General features: G+C 46.7%; 1 protein-coding gene across 3 annotated transcripts in view; it reads left to right on the top strand.

Annotated features, from left to right (window-relative positions):
• Positions 1 to 19,353, top strand: part of ANKRD44 (ankyrin repeat domain 44) — a 295,573-nt gene that overhangs the window by 121,512 nt on the left and 154,708 nt on the right. For all 3 annotated transcript variants that reach the window (XM_084779451.1, XM_084779452.1, XM_084779453.1), the window contains one exon: positions 1,963 to 2,046. In XM_084779451.1, the coding sequence (XP_084635577.1) occupies positions 1,963 to 2,046 (84 nt within the window). The remainder of the gene's footprint in view (positions 1 to 1,962; positions 2,047 to 19,353) is intronic.

Raw genomic sequence — 19,353 nt, 5'->3', positions numbered from 1 at the left:
CGGTGCTGGCCATGGGAGCAGGAGGAGTCTACCACCCCAGCAGACGACACGAGGTTATCCATGGGCGCCTGCGGGCCAGCGAGTCTGATGGGAGCAGTGTAGAGCAACAGAGACATCGCCCCAAACAGGGGGGAAGGAGAGTGTCAGTACTCAAGTTTGTCGTTTTCTGACCTCCATGTGTGTACCTACACTCTTACACACACACACACACACACACACACACACACACACACACGCATACACACACACACACACACACACACAGATTTAAAAAAAACTGAAATTTGTAAGAAAACCTGGGCTACAGGGTAAGACTTTGTTTCAAAATAGCAAATCAAACAACAAAAAGCTTATAACAAAGACAGTAGGAAGGAAGAAAGAAAGAAGGAAAGGAAAAAAAGAAAAGAAAAAGGGACGTTTTGGGGGGTAAGTGAGGACTCAGACTTCCAAAGGAAAGGAGAGATGGCATAGATAAAGCCAACAGCATCACTTGAAATTAGCTTTACTGTGAGCTCCGAAGAGTCAGGTGGTGACTGGTTAAAAAGCCAGCCTCACAGTCCCTTTCTCCAGATAAACCCAATCAGAATTCTCGGGGGAGGGACAGGTTCTTATTCTAACAAGCATCTCCGATGACTCTTATGCTGAGTCAAACTTGGGACACTGCCATCATCCGGTTGCCTGTTAGGACTAAAACATTTCCAGAAGTTGTAAGCAAACGTATATATATGTAGTTGCCAAGAGCTGGCGTTTAGCCGGGAAAGAGGCTGAGTATTCCATTTGACACTGTCCAACATTTCTAAGTGGGAGCATTTGTGTAGAGTTTAATGGTCACAGGACGTTTTCTCATTGTGTCACTTGGTCCTGTGAGTAGTCCTCTGAGGGGGGAGTGGCCAGTGATGATTGTACTCAGCCTCAGAGGCCACAAGGGAAATGGTCTCCGTGTTAGGAAATGGGGCTGGCTGTGAGGAAGATTCTTCACCACGAGGGACAAGCCCAGTACCAGCCCCTGAGCTCGCCACTTTCCCATGCTCATCCCATGCTCCGCTCAACAGTTAGTGATGGTTCCTGGCTGTTAGATTCTGTGTGCCTTCTCCTTAGGATGGAGTGCCCCCCTCCATCCCCCCATCTCTAAGCCTACCCACACTCAACATTAAGGTGCCTTCCTCCGAGCTCTTTGGGCAGCCTGTTCTTCCCTTCCTCTCACCGGCGAGCTCGCCACCCTCGCAGCTGTGTTTCTGTCACGCTTTCCACGTGATGGGTTCTTCTCCGTCCCCTCCTTGCTCGCTAACTAATCCTTGCTATATCTTATTTTAAACCAGTAGTGGATGTCCACATAGTAAAATTGCAGGTGCCCATTGGCTGAAGCATTTGGGAATGATTGCAAGGTGTTTTGAAGATTGACCCACAAGTCCTTAGGCTCTAACGTCTCCCATAAAGGCCTTGTCTTGGATGTGAAGGCAATCTGGCCGTAGCACCTGTCATGCCACTGATGGTCAGGGTTGATTTGGCTAGTCTGGCTGGGTAGGCATGTGCCCCCTTCCCTCCTCACGGCTCCATGTGCACCCTCCCGAAGCTGTGCATTTGGTTGCAGAAGAGGATGGTCTTCCCTGAATAGAGGACCAGTCTTGTGTTGTGGCACAAGAGTAGCTGTGATCCCCTGCTAGACCCTCCCAACAGTCTCTCAAAGGCCCAGTCCCCATTGAATTGGGGGTGACAAGATTGAATCCATAGTGGGCTGAATAGGGAAATCCTGTTGTTTGGTCATATCCTTGGCAGGGTCTTTAAGGGTCTGTCGTAGAAACTTTGTGAATGTAGGGCCCAGTTTTATTTATTTTTGCCAGCACTTTGATAATTTAAAAAAAATAAAATAAACTTAGAGCAAATCGCTTTCTTGCTGTCTGCGCGTGAATGCAAACATAGATAATTATAACGGTGCTAACCCTCAGCTTCTTGGCTTCGCAGCCTCCACTGGTCCAGGCAATCTTCAGCGGTGATCCAGAAGAGATCCGGATGCTTATCCACAAGACCGAGGATGTGAACGCACTGGTAAGAGATGCTGCGGTTGTTTCTCAGGTCCTCTCCCAGGGTGAGCACGGGCTTGTTGACATTCCCTGTACTGTGGACCCTGTAGTAAATCGTGAGAGTTCTGAGCTGCTTTTTAGACCATTGTTTTAAAAAAACCCATGCAGTGAAACTCTAGGGTTAGACTAAAATCAATTATATTGAAATATAGTTGTAAAAAATAACGTAAAGATGAAGGCTGGAAGAAATAGGTCATTCTGAGTTAGACCCCGAGCACTGTGCAAGAAAGAAAGAAAAAGCAATCAAATTTAGGATGCAGTAATCTGTATGCTTACAAAAGTTGACCTTGTTCTAACCAACTCGTAACTTAAAACATCACACAGTAGATTAAGGAACCATGTCAGCCCTTCCCCAGCCCCCAAACTCCGTGCATCTCTGTGAACATTATATACAGTTGGAATGACCCTTCTGCAGCCATGGAGTGTCACTCAGGGTTTTTTTGCTTCCCCTGTCACTCACACTCAGTCACTTTCCTACCTCAGAAAAAGCAAAAACTGTCTGAGTTGAAATTAGAAGCAGGAAAAACCCACTTTATAGCTGGTCTATATACTTTTTTTTTTTTTTTTGTTTTTTGAGCCAGGGTCTCTCTGTGTTGCCTTGGCTGTCCTGGACTCACTTTGTAGACCAGGCTGGCCTTGAACTCACATCTATCCACCAGCCTCTGCCTCCCAAGTGCTGGGATTAAAGGCGTGCGCCACCATGCCCAGCTCTGTCTATATACTTCTTAAGATACAAGGACAGATATGGCTGTGAGCACAGTATAAAGAGTGGCCAGCCCTGGAGGCTGAGTGACCTGCCACCTCGAGCCTGTGTTCTGCGCACACCTGTGATTTTTCCTGGTGACAGTGTCAGACTGAATGCTGTAACTAATGGTTTGCCACAAGGGTGGCAGTCCCTATTAGGAAGGCAGTGACATGAGGATGTAACATTTTTCTTTTCTGACATAATGCTCCTTGGCTCTGTAGTGAAGTTTGCCAACCTGTGCTTGTGGGGTTACCAGATATGAAAGCTTTTCTTTTTCCTTTTTTTTTTTCAATGATTGAAAAAAGATGAAGCGAATAATATATATATATTTTTTTGACAAGAGCGATTGATAGGAAGTTGAAACTTTGAGTGTCCACAGACAGTTTTGTCGGAGCATGGCCATCCGTCCTGCACGTATTGTCTGTGTTGCTTTCACACTGCACTTGCTGGCTTTAGGGGCAGGATAGAGCCTGACTCACTCACGTTCACCCTTTATAAGGAAAGCCTGCCGGTTCTTGTTAGGGAGCTATGACCCTGGGATGAATCGTTGAACTCAGCAGTCATTACGCCCTCTCTGAAGTTGTCTAACCCATGTGTGTGCGTGAACATCTCACATATTTTCCTAAGGAAAGGGGCAAGGTGTTTCACTGAATTCCTCAAAAGGCTGATGGCACATCCATCAAAGAGTGGCATGTTTCCAAACAGCTCAGTCACCTGCCCCAAACAAATGAAAAAGCATTAGTCCAGAATTGACCCTTTTAATAGTTTCTTAGAGTTGGGATGAACAAGCAATTGGGGGCAGGGCATGCTGCTAATTCACTTAACATAATCTGATTATCAGATACTCAGGTCCCTAAGGGAGACGAGTCCTCTTTAAAGTGCACTGTTAAGCAGAAAAGGCAGGGAGAGCCAAGTCCATCTTCAGCGTAAGCAGATCTTCACCCGGGGAGATAACCCATCTCTGAGCTGGTATCTCTATCCGGTCTGCGGGCGGCTCCCTTCCCTAACCGGTCCTTTGGAGAAGCCTTTGTTCTGAGGCAGGACAGATTGGCATGGCTGTCCAAAAAGCCTTCTGGCAACTTCTCTTCAGCTGGCAGTGAAAACAACAGGGCGATGTTTTGAGATGTGTGTGTGTGTGTGTGTGTGTGTGTGTGTGTGTGTATGTGTTTTCAAGGTAAGTGGGCATGAAGTCAGGGGCAGAGATCTTAGAGAGGCAGCTGGGCATTGGTCCAGGGCCTGTGGGGTGTGACCAGGAGGCTATGAAGCAAGTTCACTGTCCAGAGCTTTGATATCACAGGAATTTGTGAGACTATGTGGTGGCTGTGGGCCAAGCCCTGGCAAGCCCAAGGCAAGGCTACTACCTTTCCTAATGGTCAAAAACAAACAGAACTTTTAGTCAGCTATACCTCAGGAAATTATACTGACCTTTGAAATGGCCTTTGTTTTATTTTGGAAAAGTAACAAACAGTTGTTGATTGATACAAATTACTTGAATTATGACCAGCTCTATCCCGGAGCCAGCTAGGTTTAGCTCTGTACACATCCTTAGACACATAGATGTCTGAGGAATGTTGGAAACCCTTAGCTTAGTTCTCTCAGCAGAGATAAGCAGAGCATCCGCATTTTATGTGGGGTGCCGGGTGTGAATGTGTTGTTTCTAGGCTCACTGTAAGGGTCGTGTATAGTCTGCCTGAAGAAAAGAAACAGGAAGCCTAGAGAGAAATGATGGGAAGGTTTTCATGGTCATCGCGGAGCCATGTTTATCACTTTTCATCCTCCCTTTAGCAGAGCTGTCATATAGCTATGCCTATCTCCAGGGTATGACTGTGGCACTGTACCGCTGAAAAGTTGGCACAATCAGCTTCGGTCTTCCAGTCTTCCAGGGAGTGAAAGTGATCCTGCTAACTCAGCTTTGGGGCATCTTGTTCATGCCTCAGTTATTTACTCAGGCATAACTCTGTGCTAAGTGCTAGGGACACAACAGCGGCAGAAGACAGTGGGCTCCACCATGGAGCTCATAAAGTGAAGTCAAGAGAGGAGCAACTGCTCTGCGATGCCCTTTGAAAGGAAAACGCCAGGACGTGCTGGAGGCCAGTCCGCAGGGTCTGAGCTGGTGATACACACCGTGAGGCTAAGGAGGGCTAAGGAAGGACGCACCTTACGTTTATGCTGGATGCGTGTGGCTGCAGGAGAGGGAGGGGAGGAGGAAATGACCAGAGGACTGACTGACAACCAAGCACATCAGTGGACAAACACGGAAAGGCCTGCGTTCCCTAGCTGAGTCTTTGATATTTTGGAGGCCCGTTATTCCCTTTGTTTCCCTCACAGCTCCCCAGCCTCCCTTTCTCCCATCTCTCTTTGCTTTGTGTATGAAGGGGATCTTGAATCCTGCCCTCACAGGCTTGTAGGCTGTGTTGACCTATTCTCTCACTGCCATTGTAGGACATTTGGGGTGAGGCTTCTTGATCGTTTTTTCACATGCAACCACATTTTGTCTGAGAAATTTTAATGCAACCCTTGTATAAAGGCATATAAAATAGGTATAATAATCAAACATTTACTGGCAATAAATTCTGTTTATTACATGGCGGGCATATAATTTTATTGTTTATTAAAGATGAAAGCAAATTTGCATGTTAATGAAAATTGATGTACTTTAAAAAACTTTATTTTTACATTTTAAAAGATTTGTTTTCTTTAGAATTATGTGTATGTATGTGCCTATCTGTGTGGGTAGTTACAGGTGAGTGCAGGTTGCCCGCAGAGGCCAGAGGCATTGGACCCGGCTGAAGCTGCATCTACAGCGTGCTTGTGAGCCAACCAAGCTGGCTGCCAGGATTGGAACGTGGGCCCTCTGCAAGACCAGTGCACTCTTTTAAACCTCTGAGCCATCTCTCCAGCCTCCTTAAAATTTTAACATAAAATATTGAATCTTGGCTGAATATTTGATGCTCAGAGTGTAGAGTGTCTTCCACACCTTTTAGTTTTATAACTAGCAATGCTGTGAGTGCCTCTTTGTATAAGTGTGTAGAATAAAATGCCATGTATATGTTTAGTATCTTTTCATATAATTGTTGGAAGTGCCATCACAATTCAAATTTATTGAACAATTTCTTTATTAAATCCAAGCCACCAATTCAAGTAACAGTCTTGTGTGTACAGGTGTGTGTGCATGCACGGGTTTGTGTGCAGGTGTGTGTGCATGCACGGGTTTGTGTGCAGGTGTGTGTGCATGCACGGGTTTGTGTGCAGGTGTGTGTGCATGCACGGGTTTGTGTGCAGGTGTGTGTGCATGCACGGGTTTGTGTGCAGGTGTGTGTGCATGCACGGGTTTGTGTGCAGGTGTGTGTGCATGCACGGGTTTGTGTGCAGGTGTGTGTGCATGCATGGGTTTGTGTGCAGGTGTGTGTGCATGCATGGGTTTGTGTGCAGGTGTGTGTGCATGCATGGGTTTGTATGCAGGTATGTGTGCATGCATGGGTTTGTATGTAGGTGTGTGTGTGCCCACATGGGTTTGTGTGCAGGTGTGCACATCTGGCTCTTTTGCTTGGGTTCTGGTGATTGGACTCAGGTCCTCATGCTTGCAAGGCAAGTACTATTTATCAGCTAAGCTAGCTCCCACCCTCTTCAAATAACACTTTTTAAAGTCAAATATTCTAACACATTGAAACCCAAAGATACACTACTTTGATGTATACATGCTAAGGGATAGATAATAGTAAGGAGATAATAAAGTTCTTTCCACAATTAAATCACAAAATTTCTAAGTGAACAAAAACTTTGTGCAGTAAAGATGCTGTTTGTAACATACGGTAGCCGAGAACTAAGCCAAGTACTGCAGGCAATGTTTGTTCGTGTGTGGTATGACGGCGTGCACAGTGTAGCGCGCATGCTTTGTGTTCACGACGGTACAGTGACGTCTTGAGGTGCAGCATGGGCAAGTTGGCTTGAAACACCTTGGGCTCCTTTCGTGTTTGGTTTTGAACTGAAACTTGGCCATTCCATGTTCAGGCACTTGTTATGATGGCCAACTTTTTCATGACCCCACATTCAGAAGCAGAGGTCTGGGGGAAGGGTTGTTAACAAAGGGTGAGAGAGAGAGAAAGAGGAAGATACCCAATGGCTGGGACTCTGAGGGGTCTGTGCTTAGCAGGCAGGTGACTGATGACAGATGCAAAGAAGGAGAGAATACATTGGTCGCCTTCCCGTCTCACCATCTGCTTTCCTCTCAGACCCCGCTTATTCATTATCCTGGGGATCAAATCCAGGGTGCGCTTTACCCTCGGCTTTACCTCAGCGTGTTCCCCCAGCACCTCAGTTATTCTTTCCCAACACGGTCACCTTAATTTTTCTTTCTTCCCATGGGCCATGAGTTACTCGCTGCAATCTGCTCATTGGTTAGTTGGTCCCGGTAGAGAAGGCAGCACCGCTCAGATTGGCCTCTCTGTGTTTCTCCAGACTTGATTTCTCATCGCTAGTATTCGTGGACCCTACACCTTGTCCATATTGAATTACCTACTTGTATTATTTCCCCTCCCTTTTTTGACTCCTTTGTGTTCCAGCCTCATCTGCCCTTCTATTCCTACTAGCGTCCCCACTGAGTTATCCTAATTCCTTCTTCCTTTCTGACGTCTTTATTTCCACCTCCTGACCCAGAAGAGGCCATTGTGTTCCTGACCGCTCTAGACTCCTTCTTGAGTCAGTTAATTGTGTCTGTGTCATAGGTCCAAGAAGCTGTGCACTTGACGACCTGGTTCCTCTCTCGCTCTTTCTCGTTTGTTCAGTCTCCCTGGCGGCCCTTGCAACACACTGAGAGAACCAGTCAGCCCCACTTAGTTCTGATGTTGAGCCACCTTGCTGTGGCCCATGTTTTCCCAAAGAGGACAGATCACTGAACTGGAGAAAGCAGCCGGCTGAGCGAGTGTCCCCCAGGGCCGAGAGCTTGTAGATTGATCTGAGGAGCCTCTGTGACATGTCAGGACGGTCACTCTGGATCCTTCTGTTGCTTCTGTTGTGAATGGCACATCAGAACCTAGAAATGTGCAGTAATTGTCGTATACTCTAAGACCTCTGTGTAAGCTGCCACGAGCAGTTTAGGAACTTCCACCAGAATAACCAAATTGAGCTTAAGGGAGAGAACAGCATCCCAATTTACAATTTCAAAATTCCAGACTTCAGAGATTCTGAAATCAGACTTGGGACTCAGTAAGGACATACTTTAGCATCACTTTACAGCAGCCTGATGCCATGAGAGTGGTCAGATGGTGCCATGCAGCCACTGTGAGAATAGTCAGACGGTGCCACACAGCCACCATGAGAATGGTCAGACGGTGCCACACAGCCACCATGAGAATGGTCAGACGGTGCCACACAGCCACCATGAGAATGGTCAGACGGTGCCACAGAGTCACCATGAGAATAGTCAGACGGTGCCACGCAGCCACCATGAGAATGGTCAGACGGTGCCACACAGCCACCATGAGAATAGTCAGACGGTGCCACACAGCCACCATGAGAATGGTCAGACGGTGCCACAGAGTCACCATGAGAATAGTCAGACGGTGCCACACAGCCACCATGAGAATGGTCAGACGGTGCCACACAGCCACCATGAGAATGGTCAGACGGTGCCATGCAGCCACCATGAGAATGGTCAGACGGTGCCACGCAGCCACCATGAGAATGGTCAGACGGTGCCACACAGCCACCATGAGAATGGTCAGACGGTGCCACGCAGCCACCATGAGAATGGTCAGACGGTGCCACGCAGCCACCATGAGAATGGTCAGACGGTGCCACGCAGCCACCATGAGAATGGTCAGACGGTGCCATCCAGCCACCATGAGAATAGTCAGACGGTGCCACGCAGCACCATGAGAATGGTCAGACGGTATGACACAGCCACCATGAGAATGGTCAGACGGTGCCATCCAGCCACCATGAGAATAGTCAGACGGTGCCACGCAGCACCATGAGAATGGTCAGACGGTGTGACACAGCCACCATGAGAATGGTCAGACGGTGTGACGCAGCCACCATGAGAATGGTCAGACGGTGCCATCCAGCCACCATGAGAATAGTCAGACGGTGCCACGCAGCACCATGAGAATTGTCGGATGGTGCCACACAGCCACCATGAGAATGGTTGGACGGTGCCACTCAGCCACCAGGACAGAGAGACAAATTGGTGCCTGTGAGTGGTGAAGATGGCGGAGGAAGTGTCTGAGGAAAATGGTGATGCTTTAGGGGTAGGACAGGACATTGCTGCACACAGCTCAAGTGACCACTGTCACATCAAACTGGAACTAGACGTGTTATTATGCCAGGTGGCTGTAAGCTACAGAAAATAAGATTTCAGCCCCAAAGATAAGAAATAGTATACAGGGCTGCCTAAAGAAGCAATGAGTTGTCTTCACAGATGAGATTCCTGAGAAGCCATTAGGCATAGCCTCCAAAGGCGATGGCTGGTGATAGCCCCACCCCCTGCATTGTGTCCTTGGCCAACAGTAGTAATTCATGGCACTATTTTATCTCCTTCCTGTTTTAGTGTCAGAGATACTGGTAGGATGGAGTCAGCAAGTAAATCATTTAGAGAACCCTGTCTTTCACCAACTGGGAAAGGATGCACTTCAAAGATCAGTGACTCCTAAGTGATAGCAAATTTGAAGCATTTATTTCTCATTAAAAAGATCCGCTAACAGGAGAACATGCAATGCACACAGAGATGCAGGTGCACAATGCTCATCATTATGGCAAATAAAATTAGAAAAGATTCTTTAATATCATTTAGTACTCACGCACAGACTAGTTAGTAGTCTCAAGCAGTTGGATTGTCCTCAAGCCATTTTATTTTAATTAATCTATTTTATATAAAAAACGATTTTGTCATCCGTGTAATATTTACTATTTGCAACAGACTTTGATTCAGTATACAGATGCATTTTGCTTACATTCTCCATTTGGTGACAGGAGGGGCTCGCGTGTGATTGTAACAAAAAAACACCCTAAGTTAAGAGAAAGAGCTTACAGCCAGCCAAAGGGAAGGCACCATTAATGCTACAGTTTTTGCCTACAGAAAATAATTTAGCTGGTGAAGGATTGTTAATCTCAAGATGCAAATGAGAGAAAGAAACATTTTACAAGCATGGGGGCTTTTAAAAGAACAAGACAAATGGGGAATAGTGAGCTTGTAATTCATCTGTGTGTCTGTTGGAGTAGATTGCTAGTTCTTTAAAAAAAAATGCATTTTTAAATCCACTCAGGAGCAGTCTGGAGAGATGGCTCAGCAGGTAAAGAGCCCGGCTGCTCTTCCAGAGGACCCCGGTTCTATTCCCAGCATCTGCATGGCAGCTCACAACCATCTGTAAACTCCAATTCCAGTACATCCGGTGTTCTCTTCTGGCTCCCACTGGCACCAGGAACACACATGTACATAGACACATATGTAGACAAAACACTTAAACACATAAAGTAATAAAATAAATTTAAAAATAAATCCACTTTGGGAAGGCTAAGCATGTCTCTACTCAAGGAATTTGGAGCGATCACTTGGCCACATTCTTTAAGGGTTTCTCAGCCCGATTCCCCCTTGTTGACTTTTCCCCAAACACTGGAGTAGAGACTGTAGGCTCTGGAGTCCAGCTTCCTATGCTTATGGGTTTCTCACTTATAAATATATCATGCTTTCTCTTCTCATTTTTTTTTAGTGGAGAATTTGACTTAGGGCAGAAGCTCCGAAATGATGTGTCAGTAGCATCACAGTCTACAAATTAGACTAAATGAGAAACTACAGGAGTAAGGGAGCCGCAGGCAGGGACGGCTGACTCAGCTGCGTCGTCAGTGACGGCGAGCAGCCGCTTAGCCCTTCTGAACGCTGTGCGGTGATGGGGTGCAGTACAGCTGGACTTTTAAAGGATTTAAAGAGAAGGTGCAAGACATTCCTAACATGTTAAATGTTGGTTCTAATACTGTTCATGCCAAAGAAGATACTGGGGTGGGCCAAACCCAGCCTGAGGCTGTTTGCTAACTGTGGATGACAGTTAGCAGCGGATAGCGAGGCATGAAGGCTCCCTTGGTCACTACGTAGGCGGCGTGGTTGCTGTGGTGATCTGGGGACAGCGATGCCTGTGCACAAGCCAACCACACAGGATCGGCGGTTGCTCGCTTTTAGTATAAAGGCTTGACTTTCCAATTCACCGTCTGTGTGAGTGAGCACAGGTTGTACAGTAGTACAGACTGTGTTGTTTCAGGCACAGCACGCAAGGCCCGCAGTAACCTGCAGAGCGTTGCTCTCTTTTGTCACTCGAGGACTCTCCTCCTGGGCCTGGGTGGTGGCAGGAGATCCTGCTACTCGGGACTGTCCTTTCCTTTTGTCACAGTGTCCCCTATTGGGGAAGGATTTCAGGGTGAACCCCGTTTTGATGTTGAAGACTGTAATTGGGTGTTGGTGAGAGTCTAAGTGTAACTATCATGGAGTCTAGTGGGTGGTTTTATTTTTTATTTTTTCACTTCAGTACGTGAACAACATTTTATGTTTTAAATGATGAGAAAAGAAGTCACTTTGTTTCAGGTGAAAAGCAAACATTTCCTGATACCTCTTGTATTCTAGATGTATGCTGTATTCCTTTTTTGCTTTTGAGGTTGTTTATTTTGTAATTTCCTGATTTTTAAAAACCTTTTATTAAATTTAGTTTTTGACAATTCCCCCCTCTTACACACACACACACACACACACACACACGCACACACACGCACTTCTGCTTACACTCACTCTATCTTCTCTCACCTCCCTCCTACCCCTATTATCTCCCTACAGTCTCTTTCCCACCCCCATGCTTGCTGTTTCATTTTTGAGTCATGGAGTTTAACCAGGGCTGAGTGTGGTCATGGATTGGTACCAGCCATTGGAGCGGTGGAGGATAATGTCTGCCTGTCCCCTGGAACCTATTGGTAGCCAACAGCTGAGCAGGAAGGGGCAGGGCCACACAGGCCCTTCCCTAACCCGTGACTGCCAGTTGACAGATGTCTTTCCCAGTGAGGATATACTTAGAGAGATGTAAGAGGTTTTGCGAAACAATGACTAACTCATATGTTACACCAGATTTTGTCAGAGCCGACCACGCACTCAGTTCATCCCTTGAAGACGATGGGGACATGAAAAGGTCGAAGGTGTATTTGTAGCAATTGGATGCGCCAGTCATGCTGTTTGTTGTATGTCTGAGTACAAAGCGCTGACATCCGAGGCCTCCAACTCTTGCTTTGTTGATACGTTATCATTACAGCTTTGAGTAGTGACTTAAAGAATGGAGGAAATGCTAAGCATATTTTGTTTAATCAGCATACGAGCCAGGTAGGTAGTGATACATTTATTACCAGGTTGTTGCATAGCTGGTTAAATTAAATTGGCTGCCGTCTTCCTATTAAAAGGAGTATTTGAGATAATATTTGTAGTTGCTAGAATCTTTGTGACTTTAACACAGGTAATTTTCTTCTCTGCTAGTTTCCCTCATGAAAGCTCTTCTTGTTGTTTCCTGTCCCAGCATGCACAGTGTGTTAGCCACCCTCCTGTTGCTGGGAAGAACCTGAAGGAAACAGGGCTCGATTTGGCTCACGGGTTTGGAGGGTTCATCCTGCAGTCAGCTGCTGTATTGCTTAGGCATCGTGGAGGAAGGGCATGGCAGAAGAGAGCTGCTCACTTCCTGAAACCAAGGGGGAGGGGCGTAGACTGATAGGTTTTATTTATTGGCAAGCAATTGTATTAATTGGTAAATAATCCTATCAAGTCACACCAAGATGCAATTCTGGGTATAGATAAATGACGCTGGGGTTGGGACAGAGGCAGAAGTGCTGAGCTCTGTGTGTCCTTGAGCAAGCCCATTTTCTTCCTCTGGCCTCAGGTCTACCAGATGGGCTCAGTAATAAGTGTGTCCTAAAGTTAGGGCCAGGGAGATGAGGTGATGCCTGTGGACAAGGTAGTAGCCATGATTATTCGAAAGAGTAGGTTTTTCGTGAAATAAAAATGAATAGATTTTAGTAATGCATTTATTTCCGCTGTGAAGCATGTCCTGAGAGAGACTGTCCCGGAGTAGCACAGAAGTCCCCTGTGTCATGGTCCAGGCCTTATTTCTTTCTCAGCTGTCATCTTTGACAGGTGTTTTCCATCTTCCTAGGTGAGCCAGTGAGCACCAGCCACCATGCCTAAATTCCCGCCGTTAGGAAGGAGGCAGGTGGAAGAAAGCCTACTCTTTCTCTTTAAGGTACCTTCACTGGCAGGACAGTTGGGTATATATTGTCCAGACCCATATCTCAAGGTCAGATGCTCAGCCAAAAGTTAGGATTTCCTTGATGAAAGAAAGAGAAATGTCGGGGAAACCAACATTCTGTCATAGTACGTACAAGCCCGTGTGACAGGCTTTTGAGTATAAGAAACTCATCTATGCAATAGCATTCTGGTGTAACATCACCTATTCATCCATTTGCCATATATTTATTAAATGCCTGCTATAGCCAAGACACTTGGACCAGTTGTCCACATGGTTCCTTATGCACATTCCCAGTCAAACCACCCTATCTGAAAAGATCTCAGGGAATGGTGTCAAGCATGTGACAACACATTACCACTAAAGGTCTGTATCCCTTTCACTTCAAGGTAGAAGAGTGGCATGGTGGTGTGTCCTGAGTGGCTCACTCTTGAGCTCAGGGGCCCAGGCAGCCTGTTTCCTTCCAGCTCGTGGGTCTGCCTTTTGTAACAGCGCTTCGCGTTCGCTTATACCGGTGTCCTCACCTGCGCTATGTAGAGGACTTCTCCCTGACTTGGAATGTACATGCTATGTTGTGACTGTCCATCTTCTGGCCTTGTCCTTTTCAGCTAGTTTCCAGTGTCTGAACAGGCACGTGTTTTATTAGGGACGCAGGGATAGGCAGCTAGGTGGGCAGGCGGGCAGATGGCAAGCGAGCATGAGCAGCCTACGGTTGGGTATCTTCTCTGTGGCTCGAGATTCCTTAGGAGCCCTGGCTATGTGCAGGCCCCACAGGCTCCCGGCGTTCCACCTGGAAAGGGCTGGAGATACCTGATATTCTGCCTCTTAATCTTGCAGTCACTGATGGCGGGGGCTTTATATAAGAACCATTAATTTAAAATAGTTATTTATTTCTATGTGTATGTGTGTTTTGCGTGTATGTATAGATACATACCATGTGCGTGCCTGTTGCCATGGAGGTTCTATGTGTATGTGTGTTTTGCTTGTATGTATAGCTATGTACCATGTGCACCCCTGCTGCCATAGAGGCCATAAGAAGGCCCTGAGCTCTCAGGAACTGTAGTTTCAGATGCTGTGAGCCACCATGCGGCCCCGGGCACTGAACCTAGGTCCTCTGTTAGAACAGTATGCTGCTTTTATTCTCAGAGCCATCTCTTCAGCCTCAGCCTCATTTCTTTTGAAAGATGTCTATATTCGTAAGGACTCTCTAGAGGAGAACTGATATAACGAATATATATGGGATTTATTAGAGTGGCTTTACAGGCTGCCAACCATTGGAAAATCCAGGAATCCAGTAGTCGTTCAGTCCACGAGGCCGGAAGTCTCAGCTGGTCTTCAGTATACATTAGAATCCCAGAGGAGAAGCCTCTAATGCCAGCGGAGAAATGAACTTGCCAGCGAGAGTGAGGGCAAGCCGGCAAAGAGCACGCTTGCTTCCTCTGTGTCCTTTACACAGGCTGCCAGCAGAAGGTGGGTCCTCCCACCTCAGAAGACCTGGCTGGAGGGTGGTCTTCCCACTTCAGACAATCCAGTCAAGAAAGAAAATTCCCTTCCTGGCTCTACTCAGTCACTTGGATTTGCTCCAAAGGTCTTACCCAGCCCCCACATCAGCACACACTCAGGCTCTGTATCATGTCGTCCCAGGAAAAGAATGCGCACTCGAGGATGGATTTGGCTAGGAAGGCTTTGTAGTGTAACCACAGGTATAATAGGAGATGCAGAGGGAGATTTTTAATCACCCACCATTTGGAATAATGACTCAGAAGATACTTTCTAGAGTGATTACATCATTGATCCCGTTTTGCATTTTCATATGCAGAAATCCATTTTGGGGGCTGTGGAATGAATCTTGTTTCTAAAGACAGACTTCAGCCTTATGCTAATTTAAAAACTGATCTTTTACTATAAATTATTGTGTTTGATGAATGTTATTTCTGTATTAAACTTAAGCATTTAAAAGCATATAAACTATCTACTCAACCATGGGTATTTCACGTCCAATTAGTCTGCAGATGCTAAGAGAGCACCTGCCATGTCCCTTGCATGTCAGGGCCACTACAGGACAGGCCCCTGCCCTCCTGGATTACAGTATGCAAAGTGTCTGTGCAGCAATAGAGGTGGTTATGTTCTGGGAGGGGACCTCCTCTGTGTGGCCAGGACTCTTAGAGCAGTGGTCGCTGCTGTCGGGACAATGTCCGGGGAGGGTGTGGGGACAGCTGGAGAGCAGTAAGCCTCCACACCACCTTCACCATCTGCCTTCCATAAACCATTGAGGATGGTAATATTAGGAACAGAATGCTAATAAGAGTGATTTATGACCAGGGCAATTGATGTTTTCTCAGTCTTATACTAACTATGGCTAAAATATCATCAGAAATTTCATTTTATTGAAAAAAATAGGCTTGATCTTTAGCGCAGTTCTGGGGTCACAGGAAGATTAAGCAGAAGATGGTGAGAGCATCCATGTAGCCCTTGTCACCCACACGCACAGCTGGTTACTGCCAGCATTTCCCCAGCGGTGCCTTTGTTACAGTCAGTGAGTCTCCGGGGTCACACGATCATCACCTGAAGTACGTAACTAACCTTGGCGTTCTCTCCTGGTGTGCAATCTATGGTTTCCCGCACAATATATGAGGGCATATATTCATCACAACAGGATTATATAGAATTGTTCATTGATCGTGAGACAGCCCAGTGCATAAAGGCGCTCATCAGCAAGTGTCCTGCTTTCAATCCCTGGGTCCCACATGGTGGAAGGAAGCAGCTGATTGATCCCCAGGTTGTTACCTCACACACTGCCGTGGTACTTGTGCATCCCCGTATACACACATGTAAAAGTAAAAGCAAGTAAGTGTCAAAAAGAATTTAGAATATCTTACTAAAAATCCTGTGCTCTGGGGGCCAGTGACACCGCCCAGCGAGTGGAAGCAATTTCGAGGCAGCAGGTATGATGATTTGAGTTCAGTCCTCAGGACCCACAGTGGAAGGGGAGAGCCTACTCCTGAGAGTGGACTTCTGTACATGACACACACACACACACACACACTCACACACACACACACACTCGTACACATGTAGTAATAAACACAGGGTAACACACAGAATTACACCCCACACATAGTAACACACGTGGTATACATATATATACACAGTAAAAAAAAAAATAGAAACTATGCTTCATTTATTTATCTTTCTTCTTCTGTCTTAAGGAATTTCTTGTTTTACATTGTTGAATTTTAACTTATAACCTGAGTAAGAGCAGACTGCCTGAGATGCAAAGTGGTTGCAGTTAGCTCTACCTCAAAGCCTTCCTAAATAGATGTTGGACTCGCCACGGACTTAGTGTTAGTTTCTTTGCTCGGTCATATGTGCCTCTATGAGCTGCCATGTTTGACGCAACTGCCCAGAATTTATACCAGTGCCTGTGGCATTAAGTCCTGCAGCTGCCCCTCTTGCTGGTCCCAACTCTCCCCTCCTTTGGCTAGGCATCATCAGAAGCCCCACACAGATCTCCTTCTGTGCTCCTGCAGGCTGGGGGGCCTCTGTGCTCCAGATGCCTGGTTACAGTGCAAACAGTCCTGTTTGCTTTTAGAGAAGCAAATGTTTTCTGTGTTCAACCGAGCTTGTAAAAGTTCATTAAGAAGCCAGTCATTAGCCCCGATTAAGTAAACACTGGATGTTTGGTGTGACTGTCCTCACTCCTCTTCCCAAGCTGCCTCAACGCTCTCAAGGTTACTGATTGTGGGCTGGAACCAGTGATGTTTCAGTCACCTGCACAGTTTGCTGCTCCGTCATCAGGAGTCTTCACCTGCTCCATTAAGCCGGGCTCTGGATGGGAACCCCTTTTCTGCAGCTCCATTAGAGGAACATTCAGAATAGGGGATTTCCCCACTGCTCATCCCAATACAGAACAGCAGACTTGAAACTGCTTGAAATCGCCGCTCCCGTCGTAATTGCCACCAGTCTCTACACTTTCCCATTTGTCTTTATAAAAAACATTTGAGGCTTTCACAAAGACCAGAGTTGTTTTTCACTGACATGTGTGCAGTTATGCTTAATATTAAGCATTTAAATTTCAATCTAAGGTCAAAAGAGACTAGGCTGCATAAAGCTTAAGGCAGCTGCTGCAGTGACTCAGGCATTATTAGGGTGACCGTGTTAACACTGCTGTGGGCACAATGACCCGCAATGGTGCTGAGGCTTCCCCTAGGGGAGGGTGTACCTATGGCAGCACCTTCCAAGTGTGTTTCCCAGGGTCAAGAATGAGCCTCTCGCCCAAGGAGTGAGAAGAGGTAATTCAGCGGCCAGATGAAGTTGGAAGACTCACACATTCCTTTATGTTTTAGTGAATTATAACATGGAAAGACTTGAGATGCCTGTCTATTGAATATGAGTTTAACATGATGTTTCTCAAGGTGTCTGACTCCTGAATCTTCTTTACAAATGTTCTTAGCCACTTCTAACCTAAGACCATCCTCCAAACCAATAGACAACCCCCTTATAACCCCCAGAACAGTCTCGGGCATTGGTTCCTGACCTTCAGTGTGTAACAGCATCTCAGAGGGTGTATTAGGACAGGCGGATGACTGTCACCCAGGGTTTCTGGTCTGGCAGGTACCAGGAGGGGCCCAAGGGTCTCTACACTTCTAATAGGTTTCTAGGAGTTGGTGGCACTGAACTTTGGGGACTGGCTCATGGTCAGACTGGAAATCAATAGAACAGATATTCTGATGAGCAAATAGGGGATACGATAGGCCCATTGCTATGGGTTGGGCAAGTCAGAATACTAAGTCAGCGTCTACGTACAGGTGCTGTTTCCGAGTGCTGTGCTGGATCTTGGGGGCGCACTGGTGCTGAGTGTGGGCCTGGTCTCTGTCTTCAGAAGCCTGCAGTGTAGTGGAGAGACAGGCAGTGATCTGGCAGAGAAGGTGGGTAGCTGGCGATGGGCTGTGGCACTAAGCTAGAGAGACAGGAAAGGGCCCCCCTCCCCCGGCGTGGTAGTGACGTTTCAACTGAGACTGCCCAGGAGAGACTGGGCATCTTGAGGAGACTGGAAAATTCCTCCAGTTGGATAAAGATATAAGCAAAGACCTCTAAAGCGTAGCAAAGGGCACTGTGTTTATGTGAATTTCTTATATGTGCTGTGGGTGGCCAGGAGATGTCCAGGCTTGTTTCTCAGGGGATAGGGAGACAGATCACTCAAGGCTGGATGATAGGCGAGGTGTGAAGTTCAAGGAAGAGCTAGCTGCCGAGTATGGCACCTAGCCCGAGCAGCAGAGAGGTGGTGGAGTGTGACCGCGTGACACCGGGAGTCAGTTTGTTTCCAAGACAGAACGGAAGGCTTGCTTTTCAGGGAGCAACGAAGTGACCATTATTCTGCAAATACAGTAACTGCCTGTTGGTTGGAAAAAGGGGTGGGCTTAATAAATGTTTTTGTTGACAGAGTTCCTTATATGGTGGATGTCAGTGACTGCCTTGTTGCCTTGAGTTAGAAAAATCAACAAGGCCATTGAACAGTAAACAGAATGTGTCTTTCTGTAATAACCAGAGTACTTCAGGATCTCAGACACTGTGATGGCTGCTGTGTAACAAGCACAGAACAGCCACTCTATTACGCTCATGGCTGTTGGCACAGCGGGACAGCTCTTGCCATTTCAGGACGTCTGGGATTAGTTAGAAAGACCTCTATTAGCTGGGTGATGACATAGAAGGCTAACATAGTTCGGGGTTCTTTACTCACAAGTCTGTCAGCCTGAGCATGGCCTTTTCATGTGTTTGGGGTTTTCTCTCTACGGAGCAGCTGCTGTGAGGTTCTGACATGGCAACCCAAGGATTAGAGATGAACATTTTTGCAAAGATCTCAGATGTCTTAATTATGTAGGGCAGGTAGACAGTGCCGCCTCCTGGAGCCCTGAGTGAGGAGGGATTGCTGGGCTTAGCGTGCTGCCTCTGGTGAAGGCAGACCCACGTGAAGGGGAAGAGCTGGACAGTTTGCGGTAAATCACACGTTAAAGACTATCTTTGGCCTGGAGCGTCGTCATTCGCTTAGTGCTGAGTTTTCCAGTCTCTTCTGCTTGCCCAGCCCTCAGAAGTGAAGCAATCAATCCTAGCTCATGCTATTAGATAATTAGAGGATGTCCATAAGCCAGGGCATGAAAGAACACACTTGACCTGCTCACAGATTTCCTGAGCGGCTTGCCCGAATATATTCGGTGGGCTTCCTCCTCAAAGCAGCAGTGCGCAGCGCTCGGAGCTATTCTTGACGTGA

Source organism: Acomys minous, assembly GCF_964271855.1.
Source record: "Acomys minous genome assembly, chromosome: 4".
Taxonomy (NCBI): Eukaryota; Metazoa; Chordata; class Mammalia; order Rodentia; family Muridae; genus Acomys; species Acomys minous.
The sequence above is the reverse complement of the archived record's forward strand: the minus strand, read 5'-3'. Positions and strand labels throughout refer to the sequence as shown.